Consider the following 15,976-nt stretch of genomic DNA (forward strand, 5'->3'; position numbering starts at 1 on the left):
GAAAAATAATTTGACAAAATAAGAAAACTTCCTAAACTTGATAAAGAACATCTACAAACAAAACGTATAGTTAACATCATATGTAATGGTGAGAAACTCAAGCTTTCCCACTAAGATTAGGAATAAGGCAAGGATAATCTTCTCTCACTACTGCTTTTCAACATCATACTAGAAGTCTTAGCTAATGTAACAAGACAAGAAAAGGAAATAAAAAGGATACAGATTGGGAAGGTAAAAATAAAACTGTCTTTGTGTGCAAATGACATGACTTCTACATAAAAAAATCCAAAAGAACAGAAAAAAAAAAATCTCCTGGACCTAGTAAATGATTACAGCAAGGTTGCAGGATACAAGGTTAATATACAAAAGTCATAATGCTTTCCTATATACCAGCAATGAACAAGCGAAATTTAATATTGAGAACACATTACCCCCAAACAGACATTACATTTCCTCATAATGTCTGTTTTGTTTTACATTAGCACCCTGAAAAGTAAAATACTTAAGTATAAATTTAATAAAATATATATGAAACCTATATAGGGAAACTACAAAACTCTGATGAAAGATATCAAAGAATGAAATAAATGGAGAGACACTGCATGCTCATGGATAGGAAGACTCAGTATTGTCAAGATGTCATTCATCCCAACTTGATCTATGGGTTCACTGTAATCACAATAAAACTCCCAGCAAGTTATTTTATGGATATTGGCAAACTGGTTCTGCAGTTTACATGGAGAAGCAAAAGACCCATAATAGCCAACACAATATTAAAGAAGAACAATAAAGTCAAAGGACTGACATTACCTGACTTCAAGCCTTACTAGAAGGTTAAAGTAATTAAGATAGTAAGGTACTGGCAAAGAATAGACAAATAGATCAAAGGAACAGAATACAGAGCCCAGAAATAGGACCACATAAATGTAGTCAGCTGATCTTTGACAAAGAAACCAGGGTAATACAATGGAGCAAAGACAGTCTTTTCAACAACTGGGGCTGGAGCAACTGGACATCCACATGCAAAAAATAAATAAATAAATAAATAAAATAATAATAATAATAATAATTTAGACACAGAGCTTACTCTCTTCATAAAAATTAACTCAAAATGGAACATAGATCTAAACGTAAAGTACAAAACTATAAAACTCCTTGAACACAATATAGGAGAAAACCTAGATGACCTTGAGCACAGATAGGACTTTTTAGATACACCACCAAAGACATGAACCATGAAATAATTGATTATCTGGACTTCATTTAAAAAAAAAAGTCTGCTCTGTGCAAAACAGTGTCAAGAAAATGAGAAAACAAGCCACAGATGGGGAGAATGTATCTGTACAAAGCACATCTGATAAAGCAGGGGTTCCCAACCTCCAGGGCCAGATCAGTACCAGTCCATGGCCTGGGAGGAATCAGGCTGCACAGCAGGTGAATTGCTGATGAGCAAGCATTATAGCCTTAGCTCCACCTCCTGTCAGATCAGTGGCTGCATTAGATTCTCATAGGACCACAAACCCTATTGTGAACTGTGCACGCAAGGGATCTAGGTTGCACACTCAGTATGAGAGTCTAATACCTGATGATCTGAGGTGGACCAGTTTCACCCGAAACTGGTCCATGGAAAAACTGTCTTCCATGAAACTGGTCCCTGGTGCCAAAAAGGTCGAGGACTACTGTGATAAAGGACTGTTATCCAAAATATACAAAGAACGCTTAAAACTCAATAATAAGAAAGTGAACAACCCTGTTTTAAAAATGAGCAAAGTATCTGAATAGACACTTCATCCAAGAAGATACATAGATGGCATGTGAACATGTGAAAAGATCTTCAACATCATATGTCGTTAGAGCACTGCAAACTAAAACAACAAGATACCACTACAAATAGAATGGCCAAAATCTAAAACACTAACACCATCAAATGCTGATGAGGATGTGGAGCAACAGAAACTCTCATTCATTGCTAGTGAATGGTACAGCCACTTTGGAAGACAGTGTTGCCATTTCTTATAAAACTAAACATATTCTTACCATACAATCCAGTAATCACACTTCTTGGTAGGTACACAAATCAGTTGAAAACTTAAGTCCACAAAAAACCCACACACAGGTGTTTATAGCGTCTCTATTCATAATTGCCAAAACTTGGAAGCACCAAGACACCCTTCGGTAGCTGAGTGGATAAACTGTGGCTCATCCAAACAATGAAATATTATTCAGTGCTGCAGAGAAATGAGCTATCAAGCCATGGAAAGACATGGAAGAACCTTAAGTGCATATTGGTAAGTGAAAGAAGTCAATCTGAAAAGGCCACATACTGTATGGTTCCAACTATATGATATTCTGGGAAGGGCAAAACTATCAAGACAGGAAAAAGATCAGTGATAGTCAGAAGTTAGGGGGAGAACAGAATGAACAGGTGGATCCCAGAGGATTTTTAGGTCAGTGAAAATATTCTGTATGACACTACAATGGTGGATATATGTCCTTATACATTTGTACAAACCCAGAGAATATAACACCAAGAGTGAATCTTAATGTAGACTATGGATTTCGATAATGATGTGTCAGTGGGGGTAACAAGTGTACCACTTGGGTGCAGGATGTTGATAGTGGGGGAGACTGTGCATGGTGGGGGACAGGAAGTATATGGGAACTCTTTGTACTTCCTGCTCAATTCTGCTCTGAACCTAAAACTGCCCTAAAATAAAGTTATTAATTAAAAAATAAAAAAGAAGAAGAATGGTGTTTAGATCAGAAAAAAGAAGCTGGAATGTTTTCCTCGGCTAGCTCCCCCTCCACGTTTTGGTTTTGGCTTCGCAGTGATAGGGGAATGAAAATAGGGGAGAGGAGAGGAAAAGGAAAAATGAAAGGAATGATCCAGAAAAGTGTGTAATGACTAAGAAAGGAGGGAACCACTGCAGATCCGCCAGAGTACTGTTTCCCTGCTGTGCCCACCCTCAAACACTATAAAGGACTTCCTGCAACTGGGAAAAGACAGATGGGGTCAGGGTTTTAAATCATACTTTACTACTGAAGGTCCTCTAGTAGCTTGGCATTACCATAGGAGGAAAGCCACTTTCTTACTCAGAGTTGTTTAGTCTGGCAAAACCATGTGACACTCTATGCTCTTTTGAAATTATGTTTTCAACCTACTGTGTCAAGCACTCTTAATGAGAAGACAAGGGTGTTAAGCTAAACAGATACTGAGAACAAAAGTGTCAGAACAGATACAGCCAGATCACTAGTGGTTATGAGCTGATTCGAAGATTTTCACTAGTTATACTATACAGTATCTTAAAATGTATTACAATATGATATTAAAGTATACATAGTAGACACTTTTCATACTTTTAATCTTTCTCCTGAGCACTATAAAAAATATTCTAGGCTAGGTACAGTGGCTCACACCTGTAATTCCAGCACTTTGGGAGGCCAAAGTGGGAGGATTACTTGAGCCTAAGAGTTCAAGACCAGCCTAGATAACATAGTGAGACCCTGTCTCTATAACAATTTTTTAAAAATTAGCTGGGTGTGGTGATGTGCTGTGGTCCCAGCTACTGGAAGAGGCTGAGGTGGGAGGATCACTTGAGCCCAGGAGGTTGAGGCTGCGATGAGCCATGATCCAGCTTGGAGACAAAGTGAGACCCTGTCTCAAAAACAACCACCACCACAACAAACTATGAAAGCATTTGATATAATTCAACATTCACTCATAATTTTTTTTTTAAATAAAAAACCTCTTAGGAAGGAGAGGGAATTTCATTAGTCTGCTAAAGAATATCTATAAAAAACAAACAAATAAACAAACAAAAATCCTAGAGTAGCCATCATGCCTGATGGTGAAATATTTAAAGCTTTCCTCTTGAGATCAGCAACAAGGTAATGATACTATCATTACTTCTACTCACCACTGTACTGGAGATCCATCCAATGCAACACAGGAAGAAGACAAAGAATAATTGGAAAAGAAGAAATAAAACTACAACTAACATTACTTACAGATGACATGACTGTATTTTTGTGTTGTTGTTCGTTTTGTTTATTTATTTATTTTTGAGACAGAGTCTCACTCTGTTGCCCAGGCTGGAGTGCAGTGGTATTATCTTAGCTCACTCCAACATCCACCACTGGCGTTAGAGCAATTCTCCTTCCTCAGCCTCCCGAGTAGCTGGGATTACAGGGGCATGCCACCATGCCTGGCTAATTTTTTGTATTTTTAGTAGAGACAGGGTTTCACTATGTTGGCCAGGCTGGTCTCGAACTCCTGAGCTCAAAGTGATCCACCCACCTCAGCCTCCCAAAGTTCTGGGATTACAGGCATGAGCCACCATGTCGGGCAGACTGTGTTTTTAAAAATCCACAAAAAAACTCATAGTTAATAAAATAATTTAGCAAAGTTGCTGGGTACAAGGTCAATATTCAAAAACCAATTATATTTCTATAAGCCAGCAACAAGTAGAAAATGAAATTTAAAAATTATTTTTGCAACAGCATTAAAACAATCAAATACCTACGGGAAAAAAATCTAACAAAATATGTGTAAGATCTTCATAATGAAAACCCAAATACACTATTTAAAAAAATTAAAGAATAAATAAGTGAAAGGATAGTCCATGTTCATGGATTGAAGGACTCAATATTGTAAAGCTTTCAATTATCTCCCAATTTATCTATAGATTCGGAACAATTCCAATCAAAATCTCAGCACTTTTGTGTGGTAATTGATATGCTGAGTCTAAAATTTATAAGGAAATTCAAAAGGCCAAGTGGCAAGGCAATCTTGAAGGGGAAGAGCAACGCTGGAGGATTTATACTACCAGATACCAAACTATTTATAAGGTTACAGTACTTAAGGCAATCTTAATTGGTGCAAAAATACAATGCAATAGACGAGTAAGTCCAGAATAAATCCCAGACCTATATGGTCACCTGGTTTATGACAAAAATGTCACTGCTGGGGAGTGGGGAAATGATGATCTTTTCAATAAACGAAGCAGATCAATTGGATATCCACATGAAAGAGATAAACCCTTACCTTACAACATACGCAATTCTGTGTGGATTATGGATCTAAATGTGAAATATAAAACCAGAAAACTTTTAAAATAAAAACATACTTTATCAACCTTGGAGTAGGCAAAGCTTTCTCCAAAAGGATATAAAAAGCACTTACTGTAAAAGAAAAATCTAGTATATCAGACTATATTGATTAGAAATGTCTGTTTATTAAGTAAACGAAAAAGCACACAGAATAAGAGAAGGTATTTACAATACATGTATCTGACAAGGTATGCTTTAGAACGTTTACCTAAAGTACTCAATATAAAAATGGGTGAAAGACTTGAACAGGTACTTTACAAGAAAGGATAGCCAAATGGACAACAAACACTTTTTAAAATGCTTAACTTTTTAGACATCAGAAGAGGGGAGATTAAAATTAGAATATGATACCAACACACTCACCAGAATGGCTAACGTGAAAAAGACAGAGAATGCCAAGTACCAGTGATGGTGTAGAAGAGCTAGAACACTCATGCACTTCTAGTAGAAGTATAGATTTCTAGAGTCCTGTTCAGAACTGTTGGCAACATCTCCTGAAGCTCAACATACTCTATTATTGGCTGAAGCATATAGCTACCAGAAATGCATAGGCTCCTTCACTAAGAGACCTACAGGACAATGTTCATAGCAGTACTATTTGCAATAATGAAAACCATCTGAATGCCCATCAACAGTAGGATAAATATGTTGTGATATATTTATACAATGAAACACTATACAGTAATGAGAATGAAGTACAATTACATTCAATAGTGTGATTAATCTCACAAATAAATGCTAAGCAAAAGAATCCAGATGCAAAAGAGTAAACAATGTGTAATTCTATTTATATAAAATTCAAAACTGGGCAAAACTTATCAATGAGTTAGAAATTAGAATAGTCAGAGGGCTTCTGGAGTGTTGGTATTATTCTGTTTTTTTTTTTTTTTTGGTCTGGGTGCTAATTTCGCAAGTATGTTCACTTGTGAAAATGATTTGGACATTTTTCCTCTATGTATATTATACTTCAATAAAAGAGTTAATTAAGAGAGAATGTTCCATATGGGTCCTAGGAGTGGAGGAATGACAGAAGGAAACATGCAGACAAACCAAATAAGCCAACAAAAACTCTTCCAGTTGTGTTAAAAGGATTGTCATAGAATTTTAGGACATTCACTTAAAAATTATTCAATTCAGAACTCATAAAACAGTAATAAGGCCGGCCATGGTGGCTCACACCTGTAATCCCAGCACTTTGGGAAGCCAAGATGGGAGGACCACTTGAGGCCAGAGTTTGAAACTAGTCTGAACAACATAGCCCGACCGTGTCTCTATAAAAAAATAACAAAAAGAGCAAAAAGAAAGAAGAGAAAAAACTGTATTAAAACTATTCTTTTTTAAAAACCAACACAAGTATTTTAATAAACTGTTTTTGTAACCAGCTTCCTTGCACAATGAAGGCTAAATACATATTCAATCAAGGACTTCAAATCAGTGTAAATGGCGGAAGCAAAAATTCAAAGGGTGTACATTTTATCTAAAAGAGTGAAGCAGGCTGGGCACAGTGGCCCACATCTGTAATCCAGCACTTTGAAAAGTGCAGGCAGTCGGATCACTTGAGATCAGGAGTTTGAGACCAGCCTGCCAACATGGTAAAACCCCGTCTCTACTAAAAATACAAAATTAGCCAGGCGTGGTGGTGGGTGCCTCTAATCCCAGCTACTCGGGAGGCTGAGGCAGGAGGATTGCTTGAACCCAGTGGGCAGAGGTTGCAGTGAGCTGAGATGGTGACACTGCACTTCAGCCTGGGTGACAGAGTGAGACTCTGTCTCCAAAAAAAAAATAAATAAATAAAAAATAAAAGAGTAAGTAGTAAAAGTTTTGTTTTTGCTTTAGCACTGATATATTTGGCTTGTATATAAGGCCTATTCTGCTTTACAAGGACACAGTATTTTTAAACAATGCAGGAAATTTTTTTTTCCCAAATTCTGAGGCCTACGTCAAGAGTCTTGTGTTTGGGAAGTTACTATGTTTGGATCAGCTGAGTAGTCTTTTGAGGCATTCCATTTAAATGAAATAAAGTTAGGAGATTAAATCCATTCAAGCTACCCATTTTTTATAACGTTTTCTTTGTATCAACAATCTATTTTATAAACCTTGCTTCTTAGAAGTTACCATCATATTTTACTAGAGTGTTTCTCTTTTCCAAACTTCCTCATTTTATTTTCTTTGGCATTTTTCTTTCTCTATATCTTCAGCTCAGTAAATGTTCAATCAGTAAGCTAAAACCTTAAATCAAGATAGCTAATCACCTAATACTATGCGCAAGGTGTTTTTCAGGCCTTACAAGAAACACATAGTATTGTGGTTCTTGAGAAGCTTACAAAAGTGAGAGATGTTTAGTAGCAGAAGGAAGTACAGAGACCAGACTCATGATAGAGATAGTAAGTACTTTAGAAATGTGGAAAAGAAAGATACTAACATGTCCTGCAATAATCAGGGATAGCTTTCCGGTAGACATGGTGTCCAAATTATGTGGAGCCATTGGGATGATTAAGATTTGGATGGTCATTCATATTGAAATCCCAAGAAAAAGGTACATGTCCCTGTCATCAACGTGCCGCTTATATTACATGATATTGCTTAAGAAATAATACTAAGTGTATATAATAGCAAAGGTGATGAGACTTTGTATATGGCATACACCTGAAAATTGAGTTGGTTTCTCCTGAGTTAACTGTTTACATATCTTGGGTAACTGTGGCTAGAAGTTTGGCTGTATCAATGGCAAACAGATCCCTTTGTAAATGGCAAAGACTTCTGTGTAAATCTGGCCAACCCAATATCAAACTCACTTTGGCTCTTATTAGCATCATATTTTAATCCACTAAGCAAACTTGCTCAATCTATCTAATAGGTCTATAATTTTATTTACAAAACTAAAGGCACGGCTTTAGGTAAAGTGTAGATAATAGTAAGATAATGTCCACCGATCTTAAATCATGCATACTTAATTGCTAATGCAAGCAAAATAATAAGAATAATGAGAATATTTTACTTTTTCCTAAAGATCTGACTTAAAAGACCCAAGGGGAGACATTATGTCTGTATTAACTTCCATTTCAAAGATGAGAAGAAGACAGAACTGACATGTTTGGCACCTATTACATATCAGGCAATTAATACATTAAGTGCTTCATATATTAGATATTAGGTAATTAAATAAGCTACTGTTTTTTAAACATTACTAGCAAATAAGTGTTTTGGAGGTTCAAATGAATAATGGAAGTATCAAAAGGTGGGTAGATTTGCAGAAGAAGCCAGGGATTTAGGTAACTCACAAACAAATGGTGTTAAAATTAATATTCAAATGATATTCAATGAATGCTATTCAAACTAATGGAGGGACATGGTGCAAATTAACTAATAGATAATTCAAAACATATTTGTGCCTGGTTTGTAGCATATCCAGTACTTGGTTTGTTTATATTAGCATTGGTTTTAGAATAATATTTAACACACACTAAAATTTTGTTTTTATTTGTTAAATATATTCCAGTCTCTGACCTTAGGAGGAGATCAGCTTGGTATTAATAAGTCAACAAGACCTGATTATACTTATTATGTGTTTGGCATTTGTGGAATATAGAATAAAACATGGATCTTTTCTTCAGTGACTATACGATTTGGCTTAGAGAATATGTAAAACAGGAAATAATACCAGACAGTTTTAACTCAGGGCTAAATTGTGTGATAGTAGCCATAAATGTTAGAAGATTCTATTCTTTCATTTAGCAAGTATTAATGAGCACTACTATTCAGGTATTTGGAATACATCAGTGGGTGAACAAACTAGACAAAGATCTCTGCCTTCATGCAGTTAACATTCCAGGGAGGTGAAGCAGACAGTAGGCAATACATACAATCCATCAATAAATTACATGGCATGTCAGAAAACGATAAATGCTTTTTAAATAGGAAATTGTAGAGTAGAGGAGGAAGAGCAATGGGGAGGATAGGTAATTCCCCTGTCCTAGGATGGGGAAGGCCAAGGTCACCCTCACTCTAAGGTAAGATTTGAGCCAAGATTATAGGGAGTTGACAGAGGTAGACCAGAGGATGCCAGAGCAAGAGGGTCCTGGACAGGAACAAGAGCTAGGGCAGGTGCACGAAGGCAGGAGAGCATCTGGAATGTGGGAGGAACAGCAAGGAGGCTGGCGTGCTTGGAGCAGAGTGGGTGTAAGAGAGAGAGAAGGAGAGAGAGAAGACCAGAGGGGTCAGTTGGGGTAGGGCAGGAGGTAGGGGCCAGACTTGGACTTTTGTTACAAGTGAAATGGGGAACCACTGCAGAGCTATGGGTGGAGTGACGGATCTGACTCACATTTGAGCATCATCCCTGTGGGTGACTGGTTGAGACTAGGCTGTTGTGAGGCTAGGATGGAAGCTGAAAACTCCATCAAGAGACTAGCATCCAGGCACAGACAGTGTCCTGGACTGAGCTGAAGGCAGTGGAAGAGGCAGAAGAGAGATATTCTGAATACATTTTCAGTTTAGAGGAGAGAGGGAGCAACGAACAGCAATGTATTCAGAGAATGCTTCACGGAGTAGAGGTTACTTGAAGCTGACCTTGAAGGACAGGGATGATTTGAAAAGGTGGAAGAATTAGGAAAGGCATTCCAAGACATACTAGGCTTGGAGCAAGGGTGGGTTGGGCTTACTCTTGGGACAAAGAGATTAGTGTGAACAGAGCAAGGCAGGCCAATGCCTGGAATGTGGTGAGAAATAAGGTAAAATATATAAAATATGCCTGGATTATAAAGAGCTTTGAAAGCCAGGGAAAAAGTGTCTAGATTTCACAGCATTCACTATGGTGCCTTGAAAATCGGCACTCAATAAATATTATTAGACTGATAATAAAGATAGGCATTTTAGGACCATTGGCAGTTTGCACTGGATGGCAAAGTTTCTCATTTAGAAGGTCAGCTAAAAGGCTATATAAAAACCTGCCATGAGATGATGAGGAATAATTCCCTTGTAGGCAATTGACAGTTGACTGTTTTAAATCTGCTTTACAGTGTTAACCACAAGTGCCATTCACCACTTGTGGGAACCTCGATCTTGTGTTGGCAAATCCCTTGCTCAAATAAAAATTACATGGTTTAAAACACTGTGTACTCAAATAGCCACGTGATCTTGATTCTGAGGTTATAAGAGTTGGATGGCAGTTGCTATCAGTTACATGTGCAATTTCTTCGTCTCTAAATTAGTTACAGGTGCAAAACTGCTTTTACCAAAAAAACAAAAAACAAAAGAAAGACAATCTGGTAAAACTTTACAGAAACTTAATTCCATTAAAACGAGTCTAATTCATTATCACCTATATTTTCACAAATATTCAGCACTAGTAGATGGATATGAAGCATTTACTGGACAACCTCTAGTGCCTATTTTAAGCATCCAAAGGGAGCTAACAGGACAGAAGCTCTGTATCTCTTTTGTTGATCTAAGATAATGAAGAAATTTACTTTGCTGAGATTTCCTCTGTCTCGAGGAATATGTACCTAACAAAAGAGCTATGAAGATTTTAGAAATTTTCCCAGGATTATCCTAACAGAGTTATAAGTGAGAATGCTGACAAAAATAGTAATATATGACAACCTCTATGAGAGGTATACAATTGTTTTTCATTTAATGACCCATTTTTATACTGCAATTGGCAGATTAAATGGATAGTTGCTGTCAGGGAGCTTTCAAGACAAGTTGTGTTCCTTAGAGATAGTAGAGGAAAATAAAATTAAAAATGAAACCCTGTATTTTCTTGTAAACAGCTAATGTAAATGATACTTCTTTGGGGTGTTTCCTATAATTCATAATTTTGGAGGAAAGTATGAGACAAATGACAGTTTTCAGAAAAACAGTGATTTTCAGAGTTTAGAAATCTACAAAATCTGCCAAGTACTGGTGATGAAAAAAGAGGTTAATCAGAGTTAAGTCAGAAAAAAATGATAAAGCTAGAGCCATACTCAGAAAAAAATTAATACAGACAATAGTAATATTCAAGAAAAAGGTCTTGAATTCTAATTACATGTGAAATTATGGAATTCAGGGGCAGGCTGCGATGGCTCACGCCTGTAATCCCAGCACTTTGGGAGGTCGAGGCAGGAGAATTCCTTGAGCCCAGGAGTTCAAGACCAGTCTGGACAACATGGTGAAATCCTGTCTCTACAAAAATTACAAAAATTACAAAAATTTGCTGGGTGTGGTAAGGGCCTGTAGTCCCAGCTACTAGTAAGGCTGAGGTGGGAGGATCACCTGAGCCCAGGGAGGTTGAGGCTGTGGTAAGCTGTGATCATCATGCCTCTGCACTCTAGCCTGAGTGACAGAGTGAGGCTCTGTCTCAAAAAAAAAAAAAAAAAAAAAAGATCTGTGTCAATAACTCAAATCTTTCTGGACTTCTACTTCAGTGTATGAAAAACATTATAATCTAAGTCTCTCAATGCCTCTGAGAAGAAAACATGTAATTGTCACTTTTATTTTGGCCCAAAGAATAACTTCAATTTCTTCATAGACAAATATTAATGAAAGTGGGAAATAATTTCATCATTTAAAAAAATTAGAGACAAAGATGCTTTCTCTAAGTTTGATCATCTCCTTCTCAAAACACTCACAGGAGATCATGCAGATGCCCCGCTTCATTCATAAAACTGCCACTTACTCTTGTGCAATAAAGAGTTCTGCAGTTTTTGTTTTTCTATATTCCATAAAGTGCTTAAAATTTAGGTTTTTTTTTTTTTTTTTTTTGAGATGCAGTCTCGCTCTGTTGCTCAGGCTGGAGCGCAGTGGCGCAATCTCAGCCTCACTGCAACCTCTGTCTCCTGGGTTCACGCCATTCTCCTACCTCAGCCTCCTGAGTAGCTGGGACTACAGGCGCCCGCCACCACGTCTGGCTAATTTTTTGTATTTTTAGTAGAGACAGGGTTTCATCATGTTAGCCAGGATGGTCTTGACCTCCTGACCTCGTGATCTGCCCACCTCGGCCTCCCAAAGTGCTGGGATTACAGATTTGAGCCACCGTACCCGGCCTTTTTTTTTTTTAAACGGAGCCTTCTATTCTAGCCACAAGTGAATAACGCTATAAGGCTAAAGCAATAAATTCCATATAGGGCTTTAGATCTACTTTCACAAGTATTGTGTCATTTAATCCTCCCGTTAATCCTGTGTATTCTGTTAATATATGTGAAAACAGAAGGCCAGAGAAGAAAAATGGCGTGCTTAAATTCACACAGCAAATATGTGGCCAACAAAGGACTGGTCCTTATATTCCCTGGTACTACATGGGTCCCTTTAAACTTCTGGAAAGGTGAAAACTTTGGTCAGTTATCTAAATGTTTCTGAATATATAGTTGCCTGGAGCTATGTAACCACAGATTAAGTATCCCTCAATAAAAATGGCATACAATCAATCACTCACTCCTTTCTCAGGAGAGACTCGTTTTGAAGGATTGTCTATTGCAGCATTTATCATGTCTCTAAGGCATATTTCCATTGCTCAATCAGCTCCAAAGGACAAGTGTGTCATCATCTTTCAAGGCTCTGGTGCAACAACTTAAAATTGTAGAATTCACACAGGACTAAGTCTGGCACTAAAAGCAGGAGGCATATTCAGCTTGAGCTTGTGGAAGCTTCCCTTCAATCCTGCCAATTTTTACTAGTGGAAATGGTTTCAGAGCCAGCATGAGGTTACTTGGGGTTGCTTGAGGAGCTCTTGATAAAAAGAGAAAGGGGAATAATATAAAGGGGTCACAGCAATGATGGAGCCTTGGAAAAAGTATGGAAGTCCTCTTTGGGCATAGTGGCTAAGTGTAGTTGAGATTTTTAATCTCATGAATATGACCAATCTACCTGGATATCTGAGTCATTCACACTTTTTCTTTAATAGCAGTACCCAACCATTTGCAACACCCCCAATTTCACTTTGCCTATGATGAGGAAGGAGGAGCACCTAAGAGGACTACTGTACCCACACCAAATACCTCATCTCCACAGTGTTCAACTCAGCTGGCCTTGGCTAATGATGATCACATATCTAATTTATTTTTAAGTCTGTCTGTTTTGGAAGAGGTGGAGTAATTATTTAAAGGTCATTTACAAAATGCAATAGGAGTAACAATCATAGGTCTTGGGCCTTTAGGAACTCACATTTTTAACAGAGAAACAGTGCTTACGAAGAAGTAGTAGCCAGAGACCCTATAAGACAAGGGTTAAATTATTGGTACAAAATATAATGTTTTAATTGCTAATAATTTCATTCTGCACTATGTTAATTAGGAAGAAAAGTACTGGATCATTCTTTTAGAGGAAATCGTGACTCAAAAAAATTAAACTTAGAGTAAATTCAAAGCATAAAATTAGAGATTAGCACAGAATGAAAACTAACTTGAATCACATAACCATCCCTTACCACAAATAGTACTTGCCTCTCAGTTAACCTATTTGTTGATATTTGTTGTACTGCATTCTAGACATGTTCTTTCAAAATAGACAAAACTATCAAATTTTGACTCAAGAACTATATCACAGTATAGCCAGGACATTCTGCCCTGAGGCAGGCTATATTAATAACTGAAGAAAGATAGCAACAATTTTTACGGCTTGCAGAAAAACAGAATAACAGCATTTTATGGAATAAAACAAAACTCCTAGTTAAGAGGCTTAGATGATAGAAATACATGTTGAATCAAATTACTGTAATAAAATAAAACAGTATTTCAGGAAACATTTTCTTACTAATTTTTAAAAAGCTTTATATTTTAAAAATGATGACTAATATGTTCAAACTTCAGGCTTCCAGGAAAATTAAAAGGTTAAAATGTAAAGCCATCCATTTCAGCAATTAAGTGAGTTAATTTTAATGCTTTAGCACTTATAAAACATGAATCACACTAGTTAACAATCTATTTTTACATAGAATCTGAGAAGAGAAAAATAAAATGAATAGAAGTACAGACAATAGGAGACAATACAAAACAGAAAAGGCTGTGCTAAGAAACTCCAGTAGAAGGAGCTATAGAAGTGGAGAACTTATATTTCGCAATGGCCAAGAAAGAAATATTGAAAAGTAGGTATCTGATTCTGACACATCTGAAGAGAAGTTAATAGGTAGTCACTTGCAATAGGCATTTACTGTTTTAGGGACCTCATTTTCTTTATGCATAAAATGTGATGCTTGGAACAGATATTTTTCAAGGTTCCGACAATCTATTCTGCAATGCATTAGGCACTATGCTAGAAGTATCCTAAGAAATCTAATAAAGAACATCACTCGGTCCCACACTCTGGGAACTTACAATTCTTTGGGAGAGCTAAAGTGCACACAAAATATCTAGATTTCAAAGTAGAACAGAAAAGAGCTGAGAGTACTTCAAGAGGAATAAAAATACTGCAAGAGGGATAAAAACAGTTATGAGAGATCTCTAACATATGAGATGGAAAGAGGAAAAAGTGACCCTTCAAGTCTAAAAAGCCCTTATGTATTCTTGGGAAATCTACGCAAACTCAGGAAATAAAAATGAACAGGATTGTTTTTGGATATAACCATACATTTAATGCTTAAAATTCAGGAAATGGGAGCCATGCACAGAGATAAAATACAGATTAGGTTAGGTTTCCTTTTTTAAGGTTCTGAACATGTTTTTAAATGAACGCAATAGCAACGAGCTAAGCATTAAAATACTGGATTGTACACATGATAGTATTAAAACAAACATAACTTGGAAGACAAACTACAAGAGCAATTTTACCCTTACATAAATGCCCCCACGTCCCCAATAGCCATATCTGGAAGGAACTTTACCTTGTGATATGTTTGCAGACAGTGTATCAGTGAAGGAATCGCTTTCTGGGTCAATAGGAGAATCTCCCAGAGTTTCACCCATAACAGCATGGAATAGGGGTTTGCTGTAATTCACACTGATATTTTGTCTATATCTAGCAAAAGATCAATCCGTTAAAAGAAAAAGACTTGAAGTAACAGAATTTGTGAATACACCCATGAGTCAAGACATCAGTTTCCAAATATTTGGGAGAGATGGGAATAAACACAGAAAGGACTGGGCTTGAATTGGCTGGCACTGTCCTATTAGGAGCCAGCTGTGACAAAAAGTTGTGTCATAATGTTCACTGCTTTGGCAAGACTTGGTACATTACAGGGAGAATATTGCCACACTGTCTCGCCGGTGACCCACATGTTCAGTGTCTTGTGAGGGGCGTGAACTGTACTGTATTTAGAATTATCGAGCAGAGACTGTTCAATATCCACTTGCATTTTTTATTGTTGTAAAATTCACATCAATTGCTTCTTAAATGGAGAACTTTAAATCTCTTGCTTATGAAATACCAGAAAGCTTATTTGAGCAAAGTTTTCTTTCGGTGTCTATTCCTGGTTGAATCTCTAATCACATTATTTGAAGAAAAATTTGGAATTCAAATATGTATCCATAGTTTAAACGTTGGTATCAGCATGCTACTGATATGTTATATTCCTAAGGTACTTACTCTACTGATTTCTGAAGCCCAAAATGATACTGACTGCTATCCAAATTCTGTAAAATTAGATAGTTGAGAGAATGAAGAAGGGTTTGATATGGTTTCAATTTTATACATCGGGTTTGCTTTCTTAAAAACTTCAGCTTATCCATCAATAGCAACTGCAGCAATGTTACATCAGCTGATGTTTGAACATCAATTGATGTTTAAATGATAAGTGCTATGTCATAATGAAAAAACGGAGTTCTCTGTGAGAAGAATAACACACCACCAGAAAAAAATAGACTTACGCTGTTAGGTTGGCGAGGAATTGTGGTCAGTTTTGTAATCAGGAAAAAGCTGGCTTCTTGCTCAAGGCCTTTGCCCTTTTTGGCAAGGAGAA

At 36.9% G+C, this 15,976-nt stretch overlaps 1 protein-coding gene across 3 annotated transcripts in view; it reads right to left on the reverse strand.

The window, feature by feature from the left end:
* The window catches only part of PPARG (peroxisome proliferator activated receptor gamma), a 146,478-nt gene that overhangs the window by 68,305 nt on the left and 62,197 nt on the right, over positions 1 to 15,976 (reverse strand). Inside the window, exon 1 of one of the 3 annotated variants that reach the window (XM_054480366.1) lies at positions 14,903 to 15,160. The exons of the other annotated variants lie outside the window; for them this stretch is intronic. Coding sequence (XP_054336341.1) covers positions 14,903 to 14,984 — 82 coding nt within the window. The 5' untranslated portion in view covers positions 14,985 to 15,160. Of the gene's footprint in view, positions 1 to 14,902; positions 15,161 to 15,976 lie in introns of those variants that run through there. 3 annotated transcript variants of the gene reach the window in all.

Source organism: Pongo pygmaeus, chromosome 2 (genome assembly GCF_028885625.2).
Source record: "Pongo pygmaeus isolate AG05252 chromosome 2, NHGRI_mPonPyg2-v2.0_pri, whole genome shotgun sequence".
NCBI lineage: Eukaryota > Metazoa > Chordata > Mammalia > Primates > Hominidae > Pongo > Pongo pygmaeus.